We start from the raw sequence: 23,042 nt of genomic DNA, 5'->3' as shown, positions 1-23,042 counted from the left end.
TCCTGGAAGGCATTTCCCTGTTTCCAAGCCCGCGTTTCCTTTCACATGTCCCCACCACTTCCAGCCTCAGCAGTCTAGTTTCATGTCAGATACACTCACCGCACCTCTTGATTGTCTTGCTCCAGTATCTTTTCCAGCAGTCCAGGGGACACTCTCAGTAACGGGGAACACAACACAGGCAGATTCACAGTCAAGATATTATTACTATATGTGCCACATGCAAGAGCAAAATCTCCAATACTTACATACGTATAAAAAAAGCTTTATATTCAACTCCAGGACACAATCCAGTTAGCAATACAACAAACAGCAGAAGCTGAATGCAAAACCTCTCCAGATTCACTTCTGTATCTTGTGTAACATTCTAAGATTAAAGAATGACATGGAAAAGGACCAATACACATAAACCAACAAATGGAAGTGGCTTTGCTTTTTTAATATGTGTCATTTAAAGGAGGTATGATACTCTAATCACTGGAACCCAGTCTGTGATTCGAACATGCAATTTATTCATGCTCCTGTCGAAGTTGTAAAGGATGTTTCTTGGTTGTCTTCCCTACACTAACAGCTTATACATAAGGCTTGAAACATTAAACATTACTTATCTCCATTAACATGTTGTATCTCTCACCACAATTTGAGTCATCTGCTAGCGACTGCTGTACCTCGTGTCTCAAACGATGCAATTTGAAGCTCATGAATTATATAATATAAAAGACCAACTGCTGAAATGGTTTGAAGTTTAGTGAGACCAGTTCTGTCAGATGCAAGACAAGCCTTCCCCCAAATAACGTTAAAGTACATAAAACCTTTCACCATGTTTGACTCATCCTTTTTGTCAGTTAAATCTCAGAGGTGAAACAATTGTTAACTTTACTTCTAAGTAAGTGATGAGACATGCCAGGTATCAAAAGTATCATAAACCTCATTATCAGTCCTGTATGGAAGCTTGTAATTGGCACAAGACAAACAATTTAAGCAAGCTGTTCAGGTAAACGCTCTTGCTGAAAACGCACCAGGAAGTGCTTTTTTCCAGCTAAGCATGAAGGTTAAAAACACAACAAATACAATGCGAGAATTACAAGGGAAGTCCAAGCTAAGAGGCTTGAAGGAGCACAGCTCTACTATATCCCTATTAGTACCTGAACAGGGCAGGGAGCTGACTTTTAGGGCAAGCAAAGGGAACATTATGTGAAGGGGCAGGACAAAATGTGTGCAGACTTGCTCTACCTCGCCATACATTGCCACAAGAGCTGGAAATCAGAAGGGGAGCCCCGTGCTGGGAAGTCTCTGAAGGAAAGAAACTCTTTGCTTCTAGCAAGTTGAATAATATACCCGTTCCCTAGTTGTGAGCAAACACTACAAAGGAATAATTAGAAACTATCTGACCTGAAACCCACATGCCCATTACTGTGGTATTTTTCCACCTACTACAGGTGAAACAGAAGATGGGCTGGACCTGGAAGGGGAGGGGTGGAGTGGCAGCACAAGATGCTGATTTATAAAGCACTAGCAAACAGTGCTCTTTCTCCACAGGCTTTGGACAACAAACTCGTCCTGCCTGAAGGATGCCAAAGTGCAAGCAGGATTCCAGCTAACGTCTGCTTGCCAGCTGAGAGGGAACTACCACCTCTGGGAGCTTTTGCACTCCAACAGCCAAAACTCCTCTGAGCCACTTCATTCGCCAGCTGGGCTTTTGCTTTTCATCCAGAGACTTTAGCTTGGCTGTTTCACTCATCGGGAAAGGAATACACTCCACCAGGATGGTAAAGGTGAGTACACTGTTCACAGATTTGCTCCTACTGCATATGTTTCTTCTTAAGAACAAGCATTAATTTAAATTTTAATATAGGCATGTATATTATAAATACGAGCTCAGTGAAAAATGGAACTAACACTAGATGCTGTTGGGCATCCCGTATAATGACTAAAGTTTTCACTGTAGATGGGTATGCACCTCTAACCCTAAAAAGTAAAGAGATAAGATTGGATAAGGGAGAATTCTAGGACTGACTTGTTTCATAATCAAGAGATTCACGATCAGTATCCCTTTTGCAAAAAGTCTGAGATTTTGTGAAAATTTGCAGGTTAAAGATTAAACATAGATCATGCATAGAAGTGATCAGTAGAGTTTACTAACTTCATTAATCTTCTTTATTGTTCTCCACCTGCTATGTTCTCACAAGAGAGAGCTGTTTTCTTTCTCTCTTGCTTCTCTACTTCATGGGGCTTTGAGAAGCTGAACAGATTTTTGGGTGGGATAGTTAAAGAGAGGGGGAGGAGGAGGAGGAAGGTGAAGGAAAAAATCCCAATAGATAAACCAGACTGTGAATCTTTGGGAAGATAGAAAAAATAGAACTTCCTGTAACAGACATGTCCTTTATCTGGGTTACATTATCACCAAGCAAATTCAAATGCTTTAAGGAAAAGGATTTCAGACTTCCAACTCCTCAGACTACTCATCAGCTCTTAGCTTTTCCCTTCCTCGAGATACAATGTCAAGACTTCAAGATTCCTGTAACAAGAGGGCATCTGAGGATAAGATGCTACTTTTCAGTTCAGAATAATATTAAGTAATAAGATGTCTCAATCTTCTTTTTTTTTTTTTTTTTTTTTTTTTTTTGACTTCTTGTTTCCATTACTTGAGCGCTCTGGTTTAGCCTGGATGTAATTCAGATGTCTGCTCCCAACTCACCTGACATAGTACCTCTGCAGGAGTCTGAACACTGACAAATGCCCTGCAGAGTGTGTGTGTGCTCGTTCAGACAGACACACACAGGCAGACAGACAGCAGCAGCCTCTGAGCTCACCTGTCCCACTAATGAAGCACACCATCAGATAAGATCCAGTATGACTCTCATGAAGCTCTGTTTGTTAATCTGTAAGGAAGCCTCTGAAATGGGGTCAACCAATAGTTCTTCCAAGGCATGGCATGTAGTTTACAAGATAATTAGGATCTGGAACGTTATGATTATAGAAGCTGGTAAATTAGCAACACAGGAAGTTTGCCCTTCAGACTACAGTATTATCTTGAAGTTAGGAAACAGAACAACCCCCAAGTTATGAATAAAAGCAAAACACTAGCTCCCCTAGGTATAGCAGTTCCCTGGACCTGATACCAGATCGGCCAAAAGGAGCGAGGATTTTTCTAATTCCCTGTCAGTTCGGAGCTCCATGTGACAGAGACTTGCTTCTCCTCAGCTACCAGTATGGTGTTTGCCTCTATCTCTCACCACATGATCGAATGTAAATGTGTAAATGTTAATTTTATTTATAAAACAAAAGTAAATCTTGAAGTCATGTATATAAAAAGCTCCGGGAACTGGCAAGTTCTCAGTGAGTGTTTTCTCTGACCCCTTTTCCTTTTAAAAATCTTCTGCTTTTACATTGATCCCTTCTTGGAGCTGGTAACTGACTTAATGGTTTTCATTAGCAATGCTGAGACCCTGGGCAGTATTCCTACACTTTGTGTTAGACCATAAACTGCTAAAGGTGTTGCACATCTAAAGGAATCACTGTAATTTACATCTGCTGAAGACCTGACCATAATTACTGTAACACACGCCGGAGAGATCTCAGGATAAGACAGCAACTAGCACTTTAAGCTGCCAGGAGAAGGAGATGGTAGCAACTTGTAGCTTGTCTAAGAGAAGTAGATTTTTCAGAGTATGACTTGCTTGTGGTATTTTTTTACTGCTTCCTCCAAGTCCCAGCAGATGTTCACAACAATACCAAAACCGTATTTCTTTTACAGAAAAAGTCTGATGTTTATTCAGTCGAGATTTACGGGACAAAAGATCTAGAAAAAACAGAGATTGGAGATGAAGAGGAGAAGTACAAAGATTTAAAAGGCAACAAGAAAAAAAAGAAGACAGAAGACCTTAAGAAAGAACTGGACCTGGTGAGTGTGGCTAAGCTCCCGTCAGACCTGGTGGGACAGCCTCTGGAACGAAATCTGGTGAAGGCGAGCGAAACGCCGATGCACTATCATTTTAACAGAGCCAAGCTGCACCAAAAACCCTAGCACAGGGAAGGATTAACTTCCTCATGCTCCTGAAATGTGCCAGAAAAAAAGTTGTGCAAGATTAATACTTACAATGAAAGAATGATTCTGGCTTAATTAAGCCCCCAATGGTGCAGAACATCATCTCCCTAAAGAGGAGTTATTTGCCACGTGGAGTAACTGTAATCAGTATTTCTCCTGTGAACTGCCACTTGCACAGTCAGCCAGGAAACAGGGAAGGGTAGAAGCACAACATTTTGGTTCCAGGGATCTAAAAGCATGCCTCAGTTATAAGCACAGGGTGGTTTTTTGTTTTTTTTTTTCTTTCCCAAACTAACTGCCCTGTACTTCAAGGACAGTACACTGAACTCAAGAAACCTGTATTTTACTTCTGGCTTGCTACTGACCTGTTGACTGATCTTGGAAAAGTTGCTTCCCCTCTAGACACTCAGTTTCCCAATCTGAAAAATGAATCTGAAAAATATAGCGACCTTTTTTCTGAATTGCTTTGAGAACAACTCAAAGGAGATGCTATTTATGGGCTACATAGTACTTAAATGGTAAGGAAACCCCCAAACTGGCCATCAGTTTACCCACTGTGTTTCCAGATCTACCCAGTACTAAGTAAATAATTTGCAGCGTATCTTACCCTTGCCACCGGGGCACATATGATTACTCTCATGTTTCTAATGAGAAACCAAAGCACAGGCAAGTTCACTGACACATTCAAGTACCAGTGAATCATCCTGTGAAAACTACTGTGAGAGCTCTCAAACCCTTGGCTTCTAAATCTCAGTTTGAGACCAGATACAATTGGGTCAGTGATACCACAGAGGTGCCACTGCAGGGAAAAGGGAAGAGCTTTGAGATTTCCCTCTCCCACACCCTTTTTACCTGTTGTTAGAACCTGCTGCTTCTTTCTACCAGACTGTGGCGAATGATTTCACACACTGTACTTTGTCCATCAAGTGCAAAGATTGTTCATACATATTCTGACACCACGCTCTTTCTTCTATTAATATATTTCCTATGGCACTGAATGCTTGAGTCCTGTAGCATGTAAAGAGGAACTATTTATTTAAAAGAAGCACAGACATTTGTTGCAGGCAGTATTAACACGAAAACACCATTCTGTCCTTGTGACGGATTTGCTGGGAGGGAGCTATTTACAAAAGTACTCTTAAAAATCAAAAAGGAAATAGCATCTTCCACTGGAAGATATTTTACTTATCCATATGCAAATTGCATATTGTCTATTGAGGAAAGTGGGATGTCATACTAACCACTGGATCCCTGCTCCAAGATCCAGGCAGTTTGAACAGGTACCGGATCCTGAAATAAAGATTTCAATACTGACATTTTTCTCACGATCATCTTCTCTTTCTTTTGGAATCCAGGATGACCACAAACTCAGCACTTCAGAACTGGAGGAAAAGTACGGTACGAGCATCAACAAAGTAAGTCCATAGGGCATCACCAAGAAACCACCTTAATTAGTTGCCTTAGGTTGCCTCTGGCTTAGCCAAAGCTTCCTAGAGGCAGCAGGAAGGCATCCCCATCAACAGACGTACGTGTGGACACAAGCGTTCACGCTCCCAATAAAGCCTAAACCAACAAGTCAACATGCAGCACTGACCTGGATTTAAACCGGAGTTTCTCTCAAGCCTGAAGAAGTCTAAGCTACCATTTTGAAATCAAAATCCTTGCACAAAACGTGACCTCAAAGTTTGCACCAGGACCTCAGCTTTTCTCAAATTTTTATCTGCTATTTTGATTTCACTACCGCTAGTTTTTCACCAGCAGCGCCTGTAACCATTTATAGTAAGAGAGTGCATTGGAAATGATTTTACCTTGAAGGAAACACTAGATTTAAGAAACTATGCACCCGAGTCCCTTCGACACCTAACACTTGAATATCAAAGCACTGCAATGTGGCCAGAGTACAGACACGAATTTCATGACACCCATGAACTACAAATATCTTGGTGGAAATGCAGAAACAGCAGCAAAAGAACTGATGTCTCTTTCCCCCCAGCTTTCCAAACACTTAGTACAGGTATACTTGATAGATACCTGACAAAATGGAAACTCTTAACGGACACTGCCCCGAATTCAATGCTCCAGTAAAGAAAATATCTGTTTCTTCGTAACAGATAATTAAGTGTGACCACTTTGGAATCAGAATGCCTGGAAATCAAAGGTGCAGGCTACTGCAGCTGAGCTGTGATGCAACATTTAAGATAAAAACAGCATGTGAATTTTGTTCTCAGTTGAGATAAAAAAAAATAATCTGGTTTTCTGTGAATTCATTTTAAAGCTGTCATTTACTTTTGCAGGGTCTCTCTAGTGCAAGAGCAGCAGAGATTTTGGCTCGGGATGGTCCCAACTCCCTCTCTCCTCCCAAAGCCACCCCTGAAATCATTAAGTTCCTCAAGCAGATGGTGGGAGGGTTTTCCATCCTCTTATGGATAGGAGCTGTCTTCTCCTGGATTTCCTTTGGCATTCAGCTTGCACAGGGAGCTGAATCACCCTTTGATAATGTAAGTAGTTGAATAACCACAGAGTATTTGACCCTTTGACAGTCTAAATAATTTACATACTATTTCACAGTTATTCAGTAACTACAAGGAGGCCTTATACTTTTTCAGGACTCTCTCTCCACTGCTGAACAGTTCTGATAAACGCACAAATAGCTGACATACCACTTCCGTCTAAGAGTGCCTATCCAAAGGTTTTATAACCACTATACGTAATTGTAAGAATTGAGTACTCATAAGAGCGATACTAAGTCCACAAAGAACTCCGGAGTCTTTTGACTCCAACTCCCTTATGATTTGAGTTACACTCTGCTAGCAATATAATTTGTCTGGGTTTGGGTCAGGTGTAGTTTAGAGAAGGCTTTTAGAGAGATGGAAAACTTGCTGTTAGAAACCCTTTTCATACTCAAAAAGCTTAATTTTATATATATATATTTACTCATTAGCAACGGAAAACTTGGAGGTTCTTCTCTTAAGCCAACTTTTAACCTGACCAATACCTCTTTTATGATTTATTCTAACGGAGGAATGACTGAGCGTGTCTTACATTAACTGGATTATGTCTTTTATTGATTAGCTCTACCTTGGAGTAGTCCTGGCACTGGTCGTTATACTCACTGGTATCTTTGCTTACTATCAAGAAGCCAAAAGCACAAACATCATGGCCAGCTTCAGTAAAATGATTCCACAGGTGAGAACCACCCACTGCCTTTGAAACAGAAGTTCATTCTAATATTGCACCTCAAAGTGTCAATAGCGCAATAAAGCCCAACTCAAACATACTTCTTGGTAGGAGGTTTAGAAGAAGACACAATACTGATTGTTGTCACATTTATGTCTTTCAGCAAGCTCTTGTCATCAGAGACGCAGAAAAGAAGGAACTGCCTGCAAACCAGCTGGTGGTTGGGGATGTCGTGGAAATAAAGGGTGGAGATAGGATCCCAGCGGATATTCGTCTGATCTTTACTCAGGGTTGTAAGGTAAATAGTACTTTGAAGAACATGGGAAAAGAGGAAAAACATGGTTTAGAGACTTTTATTACATATAGAGGATTTCTGTGCACCCACTGAGTTATTAGAGCTTTAATTAGACAGAATCTGATCAAATCACAGAGTGCATAGAGTGCAGAAGTTACACCGTGATGCTCAGCTCATCTGAGACTACCATCCCCACTCCCTGGATGTCAAAGGAAGCCTTTTGGTCCATACCACGTTCTAACAATGCTCTTTGTCAGGACAGAGGCAGGAGCACCAATCCAGTATTAAGAGTTTCCACAGACCTGGAGGCAGATCTTCAAAAGACGGCTGCTTTCAGCCTGCTACTGAAAATCCCACCAACAGGCACACAGCACTGACTGAATCCCCACAGGAACAGTTTCTCTCAGTGACAATGGCAACTCCCCCAGAGAAAAGGCACCCAGAGATGACGGTCCTGTTGCCCATTAGTAGACGTGCTGCCGCCTTGCCTTCTGGGCGAGATGTAACTGCATATTGCTAACTTTAATGTGGGCATGTCTTCATTTCATTAAAGGTGGACAATTCTTCACTCACAGGGGAATCAGAACCACAGTCTCGTTCCTGCGAGTTCACCCATGATAATCCCTTGGAGACCAAGAACATCGCGTTCTACTCCACCACCTGCGTGGAAGGTGCGTACAAAGAGAGGGGACCCCAGGAACGGCACCTGCAGACAGCGCTGCACGATACTGCTAACTCATGCTAAGCAATTCTGCTTCAAGTAATTCCAGAAAGGTTTAATGGCTCACAAGAAACTCCTGTCCCAAGCACACCAAAATAAAGCCTTAAGCACTAGGCTGGTCACACTCGGTATCAACCAGTGAGATGTGTCTTAACACCTAGTCTAGTTATGGGTGCAACAATCAATTTTTTGCTTCCTTGTGGTCTTCCCATTGCATTCTTTAGGAATATCAAATTGCAGATGCCTCTAAGTACTTGTGGATGCTTCTGTGTTAGGGCTCTGCACACATAAAGGTGTTGCTCCTGTTCTCAGCACTAAAAGCTATGTGTGCCATACCTGACAGACCATCTGCTACGAGGCTGTACAGTGCCCAGGATAATGCTACATTCCTACGGCAGTGCAATCAAAGATGACTAATCAATGAAAATAGTTTACATCTTTCGTCACCGACAGAGCTGTAAGATTTTTAAGGGCAATAATGTAATTCTGGGGTGAAGTCTCAGGCATCTTAAAGCTAAGGAGGGTGTCAATTGATCAGCACTGGGTACAGAAGATAGGAGTAGCCTCTCCTGGAGCTGACAGTCTTATTTCCTTGCAGGCACTGCTACTGGCATTGTAATCAACACTGGGGATCGCACAATCATCGGGAGAATCGCCTCTCTGGCATCAGGAGTAGGAAACGAGAAAACACCCATTGCTATTGAGATAGAACACTTTGTCTACCTGGTGGCAGGAGTGGCCATTTCCGTTGGTGTTCTCTTCTTCATTATATCTGTTTCTATGCGATACAAGATTCTGGATTCCATCATCTTTCTAATTGGCATCATTGTGGCAAATGTGCCAGAGGGACTGCTAGCCACAGTAACGGTAAGTCCCTGTGAGAATTTGGTGGTTGCCACTGTAATCCTTCAGTCATTACCACGATTCATCCTGAGACAGCTTTGCTGAAATTTGTAGAAGTCATTTTGGGTGATGTCATGAGTATTAGAGCACAGAACAAGAAAGTGGCTGAAATGCCTTTCACACACACAAATAACTCCATTACAGTGCCACACTAACCAGTGAAGAACAGTTACCTATTAAGTGACTTGGCTGAGCTGAGTCTGAAATAGGGGTGGGGTTTTTTTCCATGAAACTGAAAGGATAAACATTTCATTTGGGAATTCTGGCATCACTGAGCCATTAATCTTAGAAGTTGCAACTTGAAGAAATAAGGTTCTCCAAGTACTGTTCTCCCTCAATTGCTAACCAGTAGAAGGATATGACTCATTTCCCCACAACCTGTTCCTATTTGGAAATGAGGATATTGCACCCTAAAAGTTGCATGAAAATTCCGCTTACTAACACAAACAAGGCATCACTAAAATCCCTGGCTGAGAAGCAGCACACCTGCTGAGCACTGCTAGCTCTGAAGTACACCAACAACGAACATCCAGCAGGACTGCAATAATGAAAAGGATAATTTCAGGATTCATTAAGTTGATGATTAGGAGCTCCCCCCCCCCCCCCCCCCCCCCCGTATGTTCTTCCATCTAAAACAGCCTCTTAACTGATATGACACTCTCATCTCCATCAGCAGGAAAGCAGGTTCCTCTCAGCAGCAAATGTACTTGTGCTAGTTACAGCCAAACCTCTGACCTTAACAACTCTATTAAAAAAGAAAAAAAAAAAAAAATAATATGCACTGTAGTCAGCCAAAAGATAATTTTGAAAAAATGTTCTCTTCCTAAAAAAAAACACCAACAAACCCAAACCAAACCCAAACAAAAACCCTAGCAGAAGTATGTAACCTCATTGCATCGTTTTGTAACTGTACCTCACTGACAGCGAGCTGAACTGACTTTACTTCTGCCAGGTGAGTCTGTCCCTGACAGCCAAGCGGATGGCCAAGAAGAACTGTTTGGTGAAGAACTTGGAAGCTGTAGAAACACTCGGTTCCACTTCCATCATCTGTTCTGACAAGACAGGGACCCTCACACAAAACAGGATGACTGTTGCTCACCTCTGGTTTGATAATCAGATCTACTCAGCTGACACCAGTGAGGATCAAACAGGTAAATATGGCAACGGGGCATATGGGCAGGGGCAACTGCTTGATTAAAGCTGTGATGTTTCATACCCACCGGCTGTCAAACGGGAATGCCTTTTGGTAGCTAAACCAGGTATCTTCCTTCCATGCAGAAGTGTAGTGTGCAACAGCGACGTCCCTTCTTAGCCATGTAGAGATGTGAAAAAAGGAATTAATATTTGAACTCCACTCACAGAAAGTAAGTCTGTGAGCTTCTAATCCAGAGCCTTTTGCTGACCGTAAATCTAGTAGGGAAACAGATAAACATAATCTAAGCAGCTTCACCAGAACTGCTAACCAAGAGATGTCAAGGTTTGTGTCAAGTTGTTTTTCCCTAACAGAACCTCTCAAAAGAACCATTTTCTTCCACAAATAGTTCAATCTTGTTTCAAATTTAAGCTGCTACTTCTATCACGTAATATGCTCAAGGATGCAGTGTGTCTTTTGCTTTCTTTCAGCCCAACCTTTTGATCAAAGTTCTCCATCATGGACAGCATTATCAAAAATTGTAACTCTCTGCAACCGGGCAGAATTCAGACCAGGACAGGAGAATCTCCCAATAATGAAGGTACCGCCTACTTCACATCAGCTTATTTCTCTTCCTGTGAAAGAACAATACCTATGAGTTGTTCTCTCTGGTTTTAGTAATCTCCTCCATCTTACTGAAGACAATCTTCTAAGTTACTATTTATAGTAGTATTATTGCTATACACTCACAAAAAGAGAAAAAAAACCCACACAGACAAGAACAACTGCCCATATAAGGAAAAAGGCAATTCGAGTACCGAGAATTTCTACACTAGTAATTACTACACTATTAATACAACAAAACAGAAAAGGTAAACATGCCTTAATTAACGTCTTCACACATGACTGCTGAAGGTAGCAAATTCTGGTGACGAGACTACCAGAACAAATCCCTTATTTCTACTGTTTACTCCATCAATGTTTTCCTCAAAGTCATTTGATTTTGTGCACCAGTTAGCTCACCCATACGTGCCTGCTGCTACCCCAGAACTGCACTACAAAGCTGCTACACAAACCTGAAAATGATTGCAAATCTGCTTTTGCAGAATCGAATGCTGATTTCATCTGGGTGCTGTAGCTTAGGTCTAGCAGCAAGTGCAAAATAGATGTCCCAATTACTGTAATAATTTTTGAGGACAGCTTGAAAATAGCAATGTAGATTCATCGCTGCTTAAGCATAGGACATGTTACAGAATCACGCAGGCTTCCCCTGATGGAAGTGCAGAAGTATGTTTGCTCTAAACTGTTTCTTCTTTTGTGCGTACAGAGAGTTGTGGTAGGTGATGCCTCTGAGACAGCTCTGCTGAAATTTGCAGAAGTCATTTTGGGTGATGTCATGAGTATTAGAGCACAGAACAAGAAAGTGGCTGAAATTCCTTTCAACTCTACCAACAAATTCCAGGTGTGTTCCGTTTTTGGAAATTGTCAGATTGTTTCCAACTTAAACTGTTTCTGTCACTGGGTCTAATGCAACGATTTGTAACCTGGAAGTCTTAGTGGGATAATTCAATGACAGAGGAAAATTAAACTGTAATAAATATAGTTCATTTCACTTAATGGAATGTATGATATTCTCATGGGAAAGTAGAAACATCATTTCCATGCAAAGTGACCAAAACTAAAACCAAATGAGGATCACGTATGCTCTTTCAAATCATTTCACATTTGTGGTGCACAGCTTTCCATTCATGAGACTGATGATCCCAACGACAAACGCTTCCTGCTGGTGATGAAAGGTGCCCCAGAGAGGATTTTGGAGAGATGTAGCACCATCATGATCAACGGCAAAGAAGAACCACTAGACAGTGAAAAGGCAGAAGCTTTCCAAACAGCATACATGGAGCTGGGGGGCATGGGAGAGAGAGTGCTGGGTGAGTCCAACTAGAGGGACTGTGACAGAGTGGTGGTGTGAAGTGAGCTTTAAATCTTGGTACAACCCAGTGTGTCTGGACTGCATTCCTCTTGCAGTAGAGAGGAAAAAAGGAAAGCATACAGCCTCCTAAGCAGAGTGTTAAAACCACACCGATGTGCTGCAAGATCCCTGCGGCAGGGATGCCCTTACCAGGCTATACTGATGTTATCTGCCACATGGAGCAGCCAAAAATCTCCATAAGGAGTCCACAAAGGAAAACACTCTTCTGTGCTGGCAGTATCGCTAGCTTTGCCCCATGAAACACTGACTCTGGGTGGACCTTGATATGAAGGTTACAATGGCAGGTGAAAAAAAAAAAATCCTCCAGAAAAAGCTAACGGTTAAATGCACTGGAGTTCTGTGCACAAGAACAAAGCTGATGCAATACAGCAAGCTCTTCTCTTTCCCCCACTGCTTCCAGCACATCACATCAACCTAAGTTTCCTTTCAGGTTTCTGCCATTTGTACCTGCCTGAAAATGAGTTTCCAGACACCTACCCGTTTGACACAGATTCCATGAACTTCCCAACCAACAACCTGTGCTTTGTTGGGCTCTTATCGATGATTGACCCACCGCGTTCCACAGTGCCGGACGCCGTCTCAAAATGCCGCAGTGCTGGGATCAAGGTAGGGAATTTACAATGAAAAATATGGTGATTCTACAGAAAGAATCAATATAACTTTTAAGATCTTCCATCAGGATGTCATTAAGTATCTTTCTAGCAACAACTACCAGGAATCTAAGTGTTCATTAATAACATTCTACAACTGGAACTTAAAGAAACGACCTGAAAGCCCTGAGAGTCAGAACAGTTTAATTTAAGTGGAATCACATTATAGGAAGTGCATAGAACCCCAAAACTGGAAATCCAAATTCGGAAAAGCTCAGATACTGTCTTATCAGATCCATTTCTAGAGTACAGAAACTGTGCCAGCTAGAATGACTTGCTTGTAAACAGTAAAGATAACAGAAACAATTCTTGAGAAGGCATTAGGGCACAGGGCTACACCTGTTATGAACTTTTATTCACAGGAATTACTAATCTCAAAAGTGTTCGAGTTGAACCCGAAGGAGTAATTCTCCTAATTTCACCCCCAGGGCACCCACAAGCAAACCTGCAGCTCTAGGCAGAGAGGCAATCTAGCTAAATAAAGGAAAATCTGTATTTAGAATTAGTGATCTCAGATGAGATGAATCCCAAGTCCCAACCTTGAGGAAGCTTTTTGTAGTCTGAAGGCAGATGTGGCAACTGGCAACTTTTCATCAAGAAAAACAAGAAAAAACCATCTTACCTGTCAGGACACCTCAGTCACAAGGAACCATTTTAAGATACAATATTCTAACTAACAAGCCTTTGAGTATAGCCCATACAGTTTCTTATATAAAGGCTTCTTTATTCTGCACTATTCTAACCTTGCTGCCTGTGACGAGTTCTTCCTTTACAACCCTGATAAAATAGCAGCAATCACAAGAGGTAGAGACCAGACGTCAATTCAGCGCTAAGTAATTAAGAGTCATAATCTGTCGTTGTGTACATAGCACAGCTTTTCACGTTCAGATTCTAAACCGCTTCCTGGTCTACAAGAGTAAATATTTCCCCTTATCTCGCTCCAGCCATTACACACACATTTGTCACTCATGCCGAGCGCTTGTCCCTTCCTCAGGTTATCATGGTCACTGGCGACCATCCAATCACGGCCAAGGCCATTGCCAAGAGTGTCGGTATCATTTCAGCCACCAGCGAGACCGTGGAAGATATCGCCAAGCGCCTCAACATTCCTGTTGAGCAAGTCAACAGACGGTAAGAGCAAAGAGAGCGCAGGGGATACGTGTGGGTTTGCTTTCTGAAAGCTGCACCTCACCGTCTCCCTCCACAAGGCTCTTACAGCCCCTTTGTACATTGCAGCTCCTTTCTGCTCTTCTGTTTCTTGCCACGTTCCCAGCCATTATGTCCATCCAACATGTCACTTCTACCTAAATAACTACGCGTCCAGGTCAGTGGCTCTCACCTCTGCTGCCCCTTGAAAGAACACCGAGCAGATTACACTCTGCAGATCACGCTGGAGTTTGCTGTCACAGCCCATCTGACAAAACACACAGAGGAAAGGCACAATTCAGAATCACGTGACCTAAGGACCCTCAGGGTCCAAATTCTTCTTCCACCCATTAAACATGAGAGAAATAACATCACAAGAGAAAGATAAAAGCTCTTCACAGCCAAGATGCCTTCCTTCTCCACTCTCCCACCCTCCCACCAAGTGTCCTCTTTCTCTGCTGTTACGCTTGCCGGGGAGGAAGCCTCAGCTCCCCGCTCTGTATCTAGGTAACTGGCATCCACTGCATTTCTGCAGCGCCTCTCATTCAACACCTGCTGATTAACAACAAACACTTCTGAAATTAACTCAACTTGCTGCTTTCCTTACTGTCAAGCCACATGCATCCTCTGAGTGCACTATTTTTATCTAAGCCTTTTGATGTGAAAATTCACCCAGCCTTCCCCCGGCCCTTACAGAGAAGCCACGGCAGCAGTGGTTAATGGGATGGAGCTGAAGGATATGAGCTTGCAGCAGCTGGATGAAATCTTGTGTAACCACTCCGAGATAGTCTTTGCTCGGACATCGCCCCAACAGAAACTGATTATAGTTGAAGGCTGTCAAAGGCAGGTAAGAAGTGTAAAGGGTTATGCGCAGATATGGCCACAGGGCCTTCACGAGGCAGTAGCTTTCCACAGAGGACATCCCCGAGGTGAGAGGATGGAAGCCAATCTCCAGTGCTCTCTAAGCTCTGTTTATATTCTTTTCGCTGTGCCAGAACATTATCTAACATTGCTGCAAACACTGCCTGGACGGAATCCAAGATACTCAAATTCCTGTTACAGACTCTGAACTCCCATTGACAGGACGAGCTTCTCCCCAGTTTAACTGGCTTGGAGCTGTACGGAGGGTTTGTCTTTTGCGTGTCATTCTGAGAAGCTGCTGCGCTGTGCAGAAAGCCTCCTGGGCAGAGACTGTACACTTTGGGAAGGAGCCTTCCCTCAGGAATTCTTTAAACCCAGATAAAAGCAACACATTACCACATCTTTTCATCTCTTGTGGCCGTTTAGACCTATGCAATTCCTGCCCACAGGAACATTTAGAAGGAAAATAAGGTATGAATCCCACAAAATACCATAGCGTGATTTATGCAGGACCAAGCCTTACCCATGTTACTTTCAAAGATTGTAAAACAACCCACAGAAAGCAGGATTTCAAGAGAGTTTGTCCCATCCACATGCAAAATTACGTAATGAAGCATGGAGTGCAGCCAGCACAAGAGGCAGAAGGGAAAGAAATGACATGTATAGAGCTCTGAAAAAGATGCAAATAGTCATATCAAAGGATTCTGCCCTCAGATATGACATCCTCCAAGTAGACGCTGCAAACTGAAAACCACACTACTGCCATGCCTGAACTTTGCAGAGGAGGAGATGCAGCACAAGGCATTATTTTATTTTTGTAATTATGCCAGAGCTAAGCTTTCCAATCAGAATTATCAGCTCTTTGGGTTTAAGCCTGAAATGCTTTCAGGAAAGCAAAAAAGAAGAAGAAAAAAGTATAAAATCTTTCAATTTCACCCCTCTCATTTTCTTTTTGAATAGCCTTTGGCAGATAGGGGGTAAATATATTCTGTGCTGCTTAGATACCCACACTCCTAGCAGATTTGGCTCTTCATAAAGAATGAAAAGGAACACCCTGCCCCCCTCAACTCCAGCCAGCCAGTCTACATGCTATGTTTAGTACTTAGAGCTTATAAGCCCTTCTGTACATGGCATTATTTATAGGGAGTGACACTGTGCTAAATCCCCACAGGGACAGGACATTCAGTATTTCTATTAATCAGTTTGTCAGGCTTTTTCCCCCCTCGGAACACTCTGTATTGCTATCAAGCCACAAACTTTTGCATCAGCTAGAACAGGACCTTTAGCTGCAGTAGATGGTTTCACTGGAAGAGAACAAATAAGGCGAATTGAATAATCAGAGTTTTCCATCTTTTGGATTACTAGCACAATTCTAGCATAGACTGGCGGTGACTAGAAGTTGTTGGGGTAAGATAAGAAAGGTCCCTAACTGAATAGTTACGTAATTTACAATTGAGATGAAAACTGATTCTATAAGCACTTCACAAAAAAAGGCAAAGAACACACTGTCAACTGAATCTCTCCCACAGATACTAGAAATGAGCCTGGGTCTGCTCAGACAGGGATAGACCATATACATATAGACAGATGTATACATTTTTAAGCCCCCTTACATTCCACGGAAAGAAATGGTCAGATTAACTGCATTTTAAATGCAATAAATCCACCTGTCTACTCTTCAGGATCTAGTAAACCATACCCCCAAATTTCCCATCTCTCTGTGGAGACAGTCTAGATGCCAAACTCATGTACAGACATCTATCACACAAAAGTCTGAGGCTGCTGTATTAATCATGCCTAGCGTCTTTCTGATCACTGGCTATGTTTTATGTGGGTACAAAGAAGACTCAAAACTTCTTATCAGCATCTTTCTTCTAGAGATTTAAAGACAGGGAGTGTGCTGAAAGCAGACTGTCCTTAGGGGAAGACAGCACCATCACCTCAAAGAACCCACGTCTGGATCCTTTTGTGTGTTCCAGGGAGCAGTTGTTGCCGTGACTGGAGATGGAGTCAATGACTCCCCTGCTCTTAAAAAAGCAGATATTGGAATTGCTATGGGTATTGCTGGTTCTGACGCAGCTAAAAACGCAGCTGATATGGTACTGCTGGATGATAACTTTGCTTCGATTGTCACAGGAGTGGAGGAAGGTAAAAATAATATTGCTATCCACTTTCTTAGCTGAAAGCTGCTGACAGCCACACAGCACTGGCAGGTCCTCCTGATCCTTCCCTCCTGTGCTCACCCCCCCTTTCTTCTTTCTGGATTTGGAAATGCAATTGTGATATTTGTAATAACTGGGAATTAATTAAATTTATAGACACATGACAGATAGATAGCAAGGAAATGACCCCCCCTCTCTCACATGTAACATTGGTCTGCTGTTGCTGCTTGTTTAAGCTCCAGGCAAAAGCACTTCCCATCTTGTCACAATGCAGTTTTGAGCCTCATAAAGATACAAACTCTTTTCTTTGCATTTTCACTCCATTACTTGCTCATGCATCACCTTAACTATGCTCCACCTATGACAGCTGCCCACATCCCACTCTTCTTCTCCTGTAAAGGGCTTTCCATTAAAGTTACAGCATACTGCCAAATGGGACTTTCCCCTCAGCTTTTCCCATTCAAAGATTTTTTATATTCACTTGAATTTTCAGAAGGCTCCAAGGGAAGGTAGATTAGTAGTTTTTTTTTTTTTTTTTTTTTTTTTTTAAAAAACAACGACCACCCACCCAAAATGCATGAGGAAACATATGAAGAAATTAGACATAAGCAGTACGTGTTTTCACCCCATTTAGTTTAAAACGGAACTTCTTTCTGGAAAACACTGTTGACAATTAGCTTTGACAGAAGTGTTTCCTTTTCCTCCAGGCCGCCTAATCTTTGACAACCTGAAGAAAACAATTGCCTACACCTTGACTAAGAATATTGCTGAGCTTTGTCCCTTTCTCATCTACATTATTGCCAGCATTCCAATGCCCATTGGTACCATCACCATCCTATTCATTGACCTGGGCACAGACATTGTAAGTTGGGGTCTTTTAAGTTATTTTCTGCCAAAATATCATGACAAATGAGAGGGTCTGGGTGCAAAGGGACACGCAGAACATTGGAAGATTTAGCTGCCTTACCCTGCAGCTGAATAACAAGCTAGCTGAAGAGTAGAGGGCTAGGTTAAAAGTAGGCAGGTACAGAGAAAGAAGAGTAGAAAGGAAAACCTGCAAAGGGGGAGCAGAAAGAAAAGACTTCTGATCCATGCTGACAAGCAAAACTCAGCAGTATGCAAAACAACAGTGTGTTTCAATCAAGAGACCATACAGATTGTTGCAGTTACTACAGGGGATGAATACCAGACATTTCATCAGAGCCCAGTCCAAGGGATGGGGAAGATGTTTTCGGTATGCTCTGGCCCTTTGTATCATCATATGGTCATCAGGCCTATGAAACAGTTTCAGACTTCCCTCAAATCCTCTATACCTGTCAAGAGGATACTACATGGATCCTTCTTTCATTTGCTCTCTGTATACTGAAAAGGCAACACAGAGAACAGAACCACTTGAGAACTGAAACTTTTCTGATTAGCATCTGAGAAACAGACAAATGTTTCCAAGACTCAGAAAGCTTATTTCTGTTGTAGATCCCCTCTGTTGCATTAGCCTACGAAAAAGCTGAAAGCGATATTATGAACAGGAGACCTCGTAACAAAAGGAAAGACAGGCTGGTGAATGAGCAGCTCGCCATATACTCCTATCTGCAGATCGGTAGGTTGACCTGTTCTCTGAAATGCTATCTCATACCAGCAAACTGATTAATTTTTTAGAAAAGGGGGAGCTGAAACTCAACTCCTCCTCCTGCTCTCCTAGGTAAACATACTAACTCCCTTCTGTTACTCATTATTCAACAATACAACAGGTTTTTATCTACAGACGTCAAGAACCTTAGAGCACTAAGAGCCCTAAAACTACCTTTAGACTCATAGCAAGTATCATGCCCCGGCAGACAGATAACTCTGATAGCTGGTGTATTCCCCAGTGCTCCTAAAATTTGCTGCTTCCTCATTGCAACCTCTTTGGTTTTGCAGGTATCATGCAGTCAGTGGGAGCCTTTGTAACCTACTTTACTGTGTATGCTGAACAAGGTTTCCTCCCTTACACGTTGCTTGGTGTGCGAGTTGACTGGGAAAACAGTGCCATTAATGACTTCGAGGACTCATATGGACAGCAATGGGTAAAGAAGCACTGAAACAGCCTTGCACTGTCTGTCACCCAACAGTTTCTTTAAAATTCTGTACTGTCCTCCAAAATAAGGGATTGGGGAAGGAGAGAGAGATTTAAATGCAAAAATAATTAGTTTTCGTCTAATGGTCCCTCAGGATAGGCTATTCCGAGCTTCCTGCCACACAGCACTCTCATTCAGACTCCATTCTTTCATTCATTCTTCTATTTGCTGCCTTCTCAATCAAAGCCTCTGGAGATGCACCTTCTTCTCTGGACTTTATGTTTAAGCCCATCACAATTTCTCAGCCCTGCTTCTGAACAGCACTACTATGAAGTACTTCGCAGACTCTTCCTCCCCCTTTCACTCTTCACTCCCCCTCACTCATTCTGCAAGAAATCACAAGATGCAGAAGCCATTAATAAGTCAGTTTAAATACCTCCTTACACCAGGCTCGTGCTTCAGCCTCATGACTCATCCACAGTCACTAGCAGACTAGAATAACTGGCCAAAATCTGATCATTATGTACCTAAATCTGGAATAACTCTGCATTTACACCTTAGTAACCGAAATCCTAATATCAAGGTTTGCAGTTGCTTGCAGAAGGTACGAGTGTCTGATATAACACTACTTGATTTTTCCTTCACTTTGCAGACGAAATACCAGAGATTGTACCTACAGTGGACTGGCTATACTGCCTTCTTTGTCAGCATCACAATTCAGCAAGTTGCCGATTTGATCATCAGGAAAACACGAAGAAATTCCATTTTCCAGCAGGGCCTTTTCAGGTGAGTTTTGCAGATCCTTTACCTTATGCACGAGAGGATAAGTTAGCCTACTGCTAATTGGAAGAAGGTTAGCTCAGTTATTCAGCCCACTCACATCCAGTTTTTGAACAAAGACTAAACTGGGCTTCAAGCTACTGCAAATCTCAGACCAATATTTATTACAACTCCCCTCACCCCGCTTTTCATGATTTCATGATGGGGTTTTCTTTAAAGAAAGACATTGCACTGGTTACTCTGAAAATGCATCCGCTTAAAACTAACTCTCCATTCATTGAAATGTTTACTACAAAAAAGGGAGTTTCCTCTCCAGATTATTTTCTTAAGTTCTTTATGTAGTTATCAATAGATAGCACACTTGGACCTCTCGGAGATAACTTCAGCTGCTGAGGAAACACCAGCTGGTCAAACAACCCCAGACAGTGCTGGCTGCCCTCTGCAGAACACTCTGTACCCTTCAGTCCCATGGGAGCCAGGGAGTTCAAAATATCTATTGGGACTGAAGCCACACAAAACCTGGTATTTATTCAGAGTGCTTCTGATAGGAAAGCAAATTTTTTTCCTTTATCTGCAGGTACAGAACCTACACCTATGTATACTTCCTTCTTACATTTACATTTGAGTCACAATGCGCACATTCACAGTGTGGCTAGCAGGCATGACTAATGCATGCCACATGTCTACCTAAAGCTTACCTTAATCTAGGTAGGTCAGGAACGCTACACCAGGAAGGACACTGGTGTATGCAATGTAAGACAGTGCCGCACTGTCTACAGCTTGTCTCGTGCTACAGCCTGCAGCACTCATCATCTGAGCGGATCACTCAGGCTCGCTACCGGAGTGCAAGCACTGCTCTGGAAGCGGCACAGCCTTTGCATTATGGCGGGGCATCGGGTTTTTATGCAGGGCCAGAGGCGCGTAACCCTTCCTCTTCGGTTTTCTTGCAGGAACAAAGTCATCTGGGTGGGTATATTCTCCCAGATAGGAATTGCTCTGATTCTTACCTATGGTCTCGGACATGTTACAGCCCTGAACTTCACCCCGCTGAGGTGAGTTCCGATGCTAGCTTGCTTCCCTTGCCCTCCGCATATAAACAAGCATGGACATACCATTCTGCCAGAAACAGATGAATGGGAGCAGGGTGCCCATGCAGCACAATTCAAGGATAAATATTTAAGAAAATTCATTGTGAAGAACAGGGTGGACAATTTATTGACCAAAAAGGGCATCATAGTTTCCCCCTAAAAGCACTACTTTTTCTAGTAGACTTACTACAGAGGATCCAGAAACCTACTTGTGTAGAACAAACATTTTAATATTTTTTTTCCAGGAGCCCCAATGTTTTGGTGACATTAGATAGCATTTTACCTCGTTTTATGCAAGCAGGTTTTATTTTAAATGTATCACTGTCAGAAAAGTTCCATTTTTCTGCCATCTTCAGAGACTATAATACCACCAGGCAACATTTTCTTCTGAACATTATCTGGAATAAATTAATTTAGTAACTACTTAAGACTGGGAGGCTTACATGCACATAATCTTATTTCTGAGTGCTTAAATTAGGGGCAGGGGAAGCCAAAAAGTCCAGATTCTCTTTTAGTGGCATCAGATAGCACAGAGACCCCAGAAATGCAGCTGAGCTGTTAGATGCATCTGAATGAGAACCTCTTCTCCCACTGCCAGGTTTCAGTATTGGTTTGTGGCTGTACCATTTGCCATCTTGATATGGGTCCACGATGAAGTCCGCAAGCTGTTGATCAGAAGATACCCAGGAAGTAAGTAGATTTTTCTAGTTTAGTATTTTAGTATAAGGTGTCCTTTCCTACCCTGCCCACTTACACACCTACCTTAGCTGCCTACTTAAAAATGGACCACTTTTTTCCTTAGGAAGGAAAATAATTGTTGGAAAAATTAACTGATTTCTCTCCCCCCCCCCCCCCCCCCCCGCTGCAGGCTGGTGGGACAAGAACATGTATTATTGAAACAGTCCTTATCACTGGTGGTCTTCCTCCTTGTGGAGAGCTTCTTCCCCACCTGACACAGCCTCTGCTGCTTTAATGTCCTGTCTGTGCAATATTAAGCATGGGTTTGCCCCATGAAGGGGTGAAGAAATTTCATGAACTTAATGAAGAAATAAGGACTTTAGAGGTTGATAAGTTACCTCCGACTGTACTGTAAAGCTGACGCTTGTCTAGAAATTGAAGTGCTACCTATTTTTGTAACAAGCACAATCTTCCCTCATTCAAAGATGAACTTGGAGAGCGCTCAGAGGAAAACATGCATAAACGAAAAAAGAAAAAAAAGACAGAAAATCCATATAATCTAAGGCATTAATTTGCACTAAAGGTGGTGTTTGCTGATTTTCTTTTTATGGTGGAACTGAATTCCAAGCAAGTGCATACACAGATCTGTATTACCCTACCAAGGGTAAAAGTGCTGTATAGAAATAATTTGATAATAAAACTTCTTCCAGAAAACAGTTCTCCATCTTATTTTCTTATAACGACTATGAGAAACTGAGTGGAACAGGAAAGAACCTAACCTCTGCCAGGACAAAGAGGAAAAAAGTGCACACTTGCTTTTTTGCCCCCATTAACAGACTAACAGACTGCAAAAATATGTGTTGAGTTTTGATAAACACATCTTGAAAACTAAGGCACAAGCAGTTGATTTGAACACACCGAGATACCAAATTCAATACTCACTTTCCAAAGGCCACAATCTCTATGGCAAAACAGACCTTAGGATGCATTAGATAGGTACAGTTAAAGTTCAATTTCAAACCAGGTCTTTAATATGGTCATTTTAGCAAGAACCAGTAGATACCACATCTGTTAGACAAAGGCTTTAGCAATTTTAAACAATAAAGAATGTATGTTGATTTTTCACATTTACATACAAATCTAGATGAGCTTTAGAGAAGAAACAGGCAGAAGGAGAACTTCTGTTGCAGCACACAGCAAAGAGGGAGGGGCAATGAGAAAGAAGCCAAGAGAAGAACTGAGGGAGGGGAAAATAAGAAGAGTGTTTTCCAGCCCAACACCCACCTGCTCCAGAAGTCCACACCCTGTGTGCTAGAAGCTACTTTGCATTTTGCAAGCCTCCCTCCTCAAAACTCCT

At 42.2% G+C, this 23,042-nt stretch overlaps 1 protein-coding gene across 1 annotated transcript; it reads left to right on the top strand.

Moving 5' to 3' along the window:
* Positions 1-1,529: 1,529 nt before the first annotated feature.
* On the top strand, positions 1,530-22,399 carry ATP12A (ATPase H+/K+ transporting non-gastric alpha2 subunit). The gene is made up of 23 exons (XM_040616099.1): positions 1,530-1,772; positions 3,755-3,901; positions 5,401-5,460; positions 6,340-6,543; positions 7,118-7,231; positions 7,386-7,520; positions 8,071-8,188; positions 8,837-9,105; positions 10,094-10,292; positions 10,765-10,874; positions 11,601-11,735; positions 12,012-12,204; positions 12,697-12,872; positions 13,911-14,047; positions 14,759-14,909; positions 16,903-17,071; positions 17,793-17,947; positions 18,559-18,682; positions 19,003-19,148; positions 19,792-19,925; positions 20,870-20,971; positions 21,606-21,697; positions 21,876-22,399. Exons 1-23 carry the CDS (start codon positions 1,764-1,766, stop codon positions 21,902-21,904), a joined length of 3,108 nt encoding a protein of 1,035 aa, XP_040472033.1. The 5' UTR covers positions 1,530-1,763; the 3' UTR covers positions 21,905-22,399.
* Positions 22,400-23,042: the final 643 nt, after the last annotated feature.

The sequence above is a fragment of the Falco naumanni genome, chromosome 16 (assembly GCF_017639655.2).
Source record: "Falco naumanni isolate bFalNau1 chromosome 16, bFalNau1.pat, whole genome shotgun sequence".
In the NCBI taxonomy this organism is placed as follows: Eukaryota; Metazoa; Chordata; class Aves; order Falconiformes; family Falconidae; genus Falco; species Falco naumanni.
Note: the sequence above shows the minus strand (reverse complement) of the source record. Positions and strands in the feature narration are given on the sequence as shown.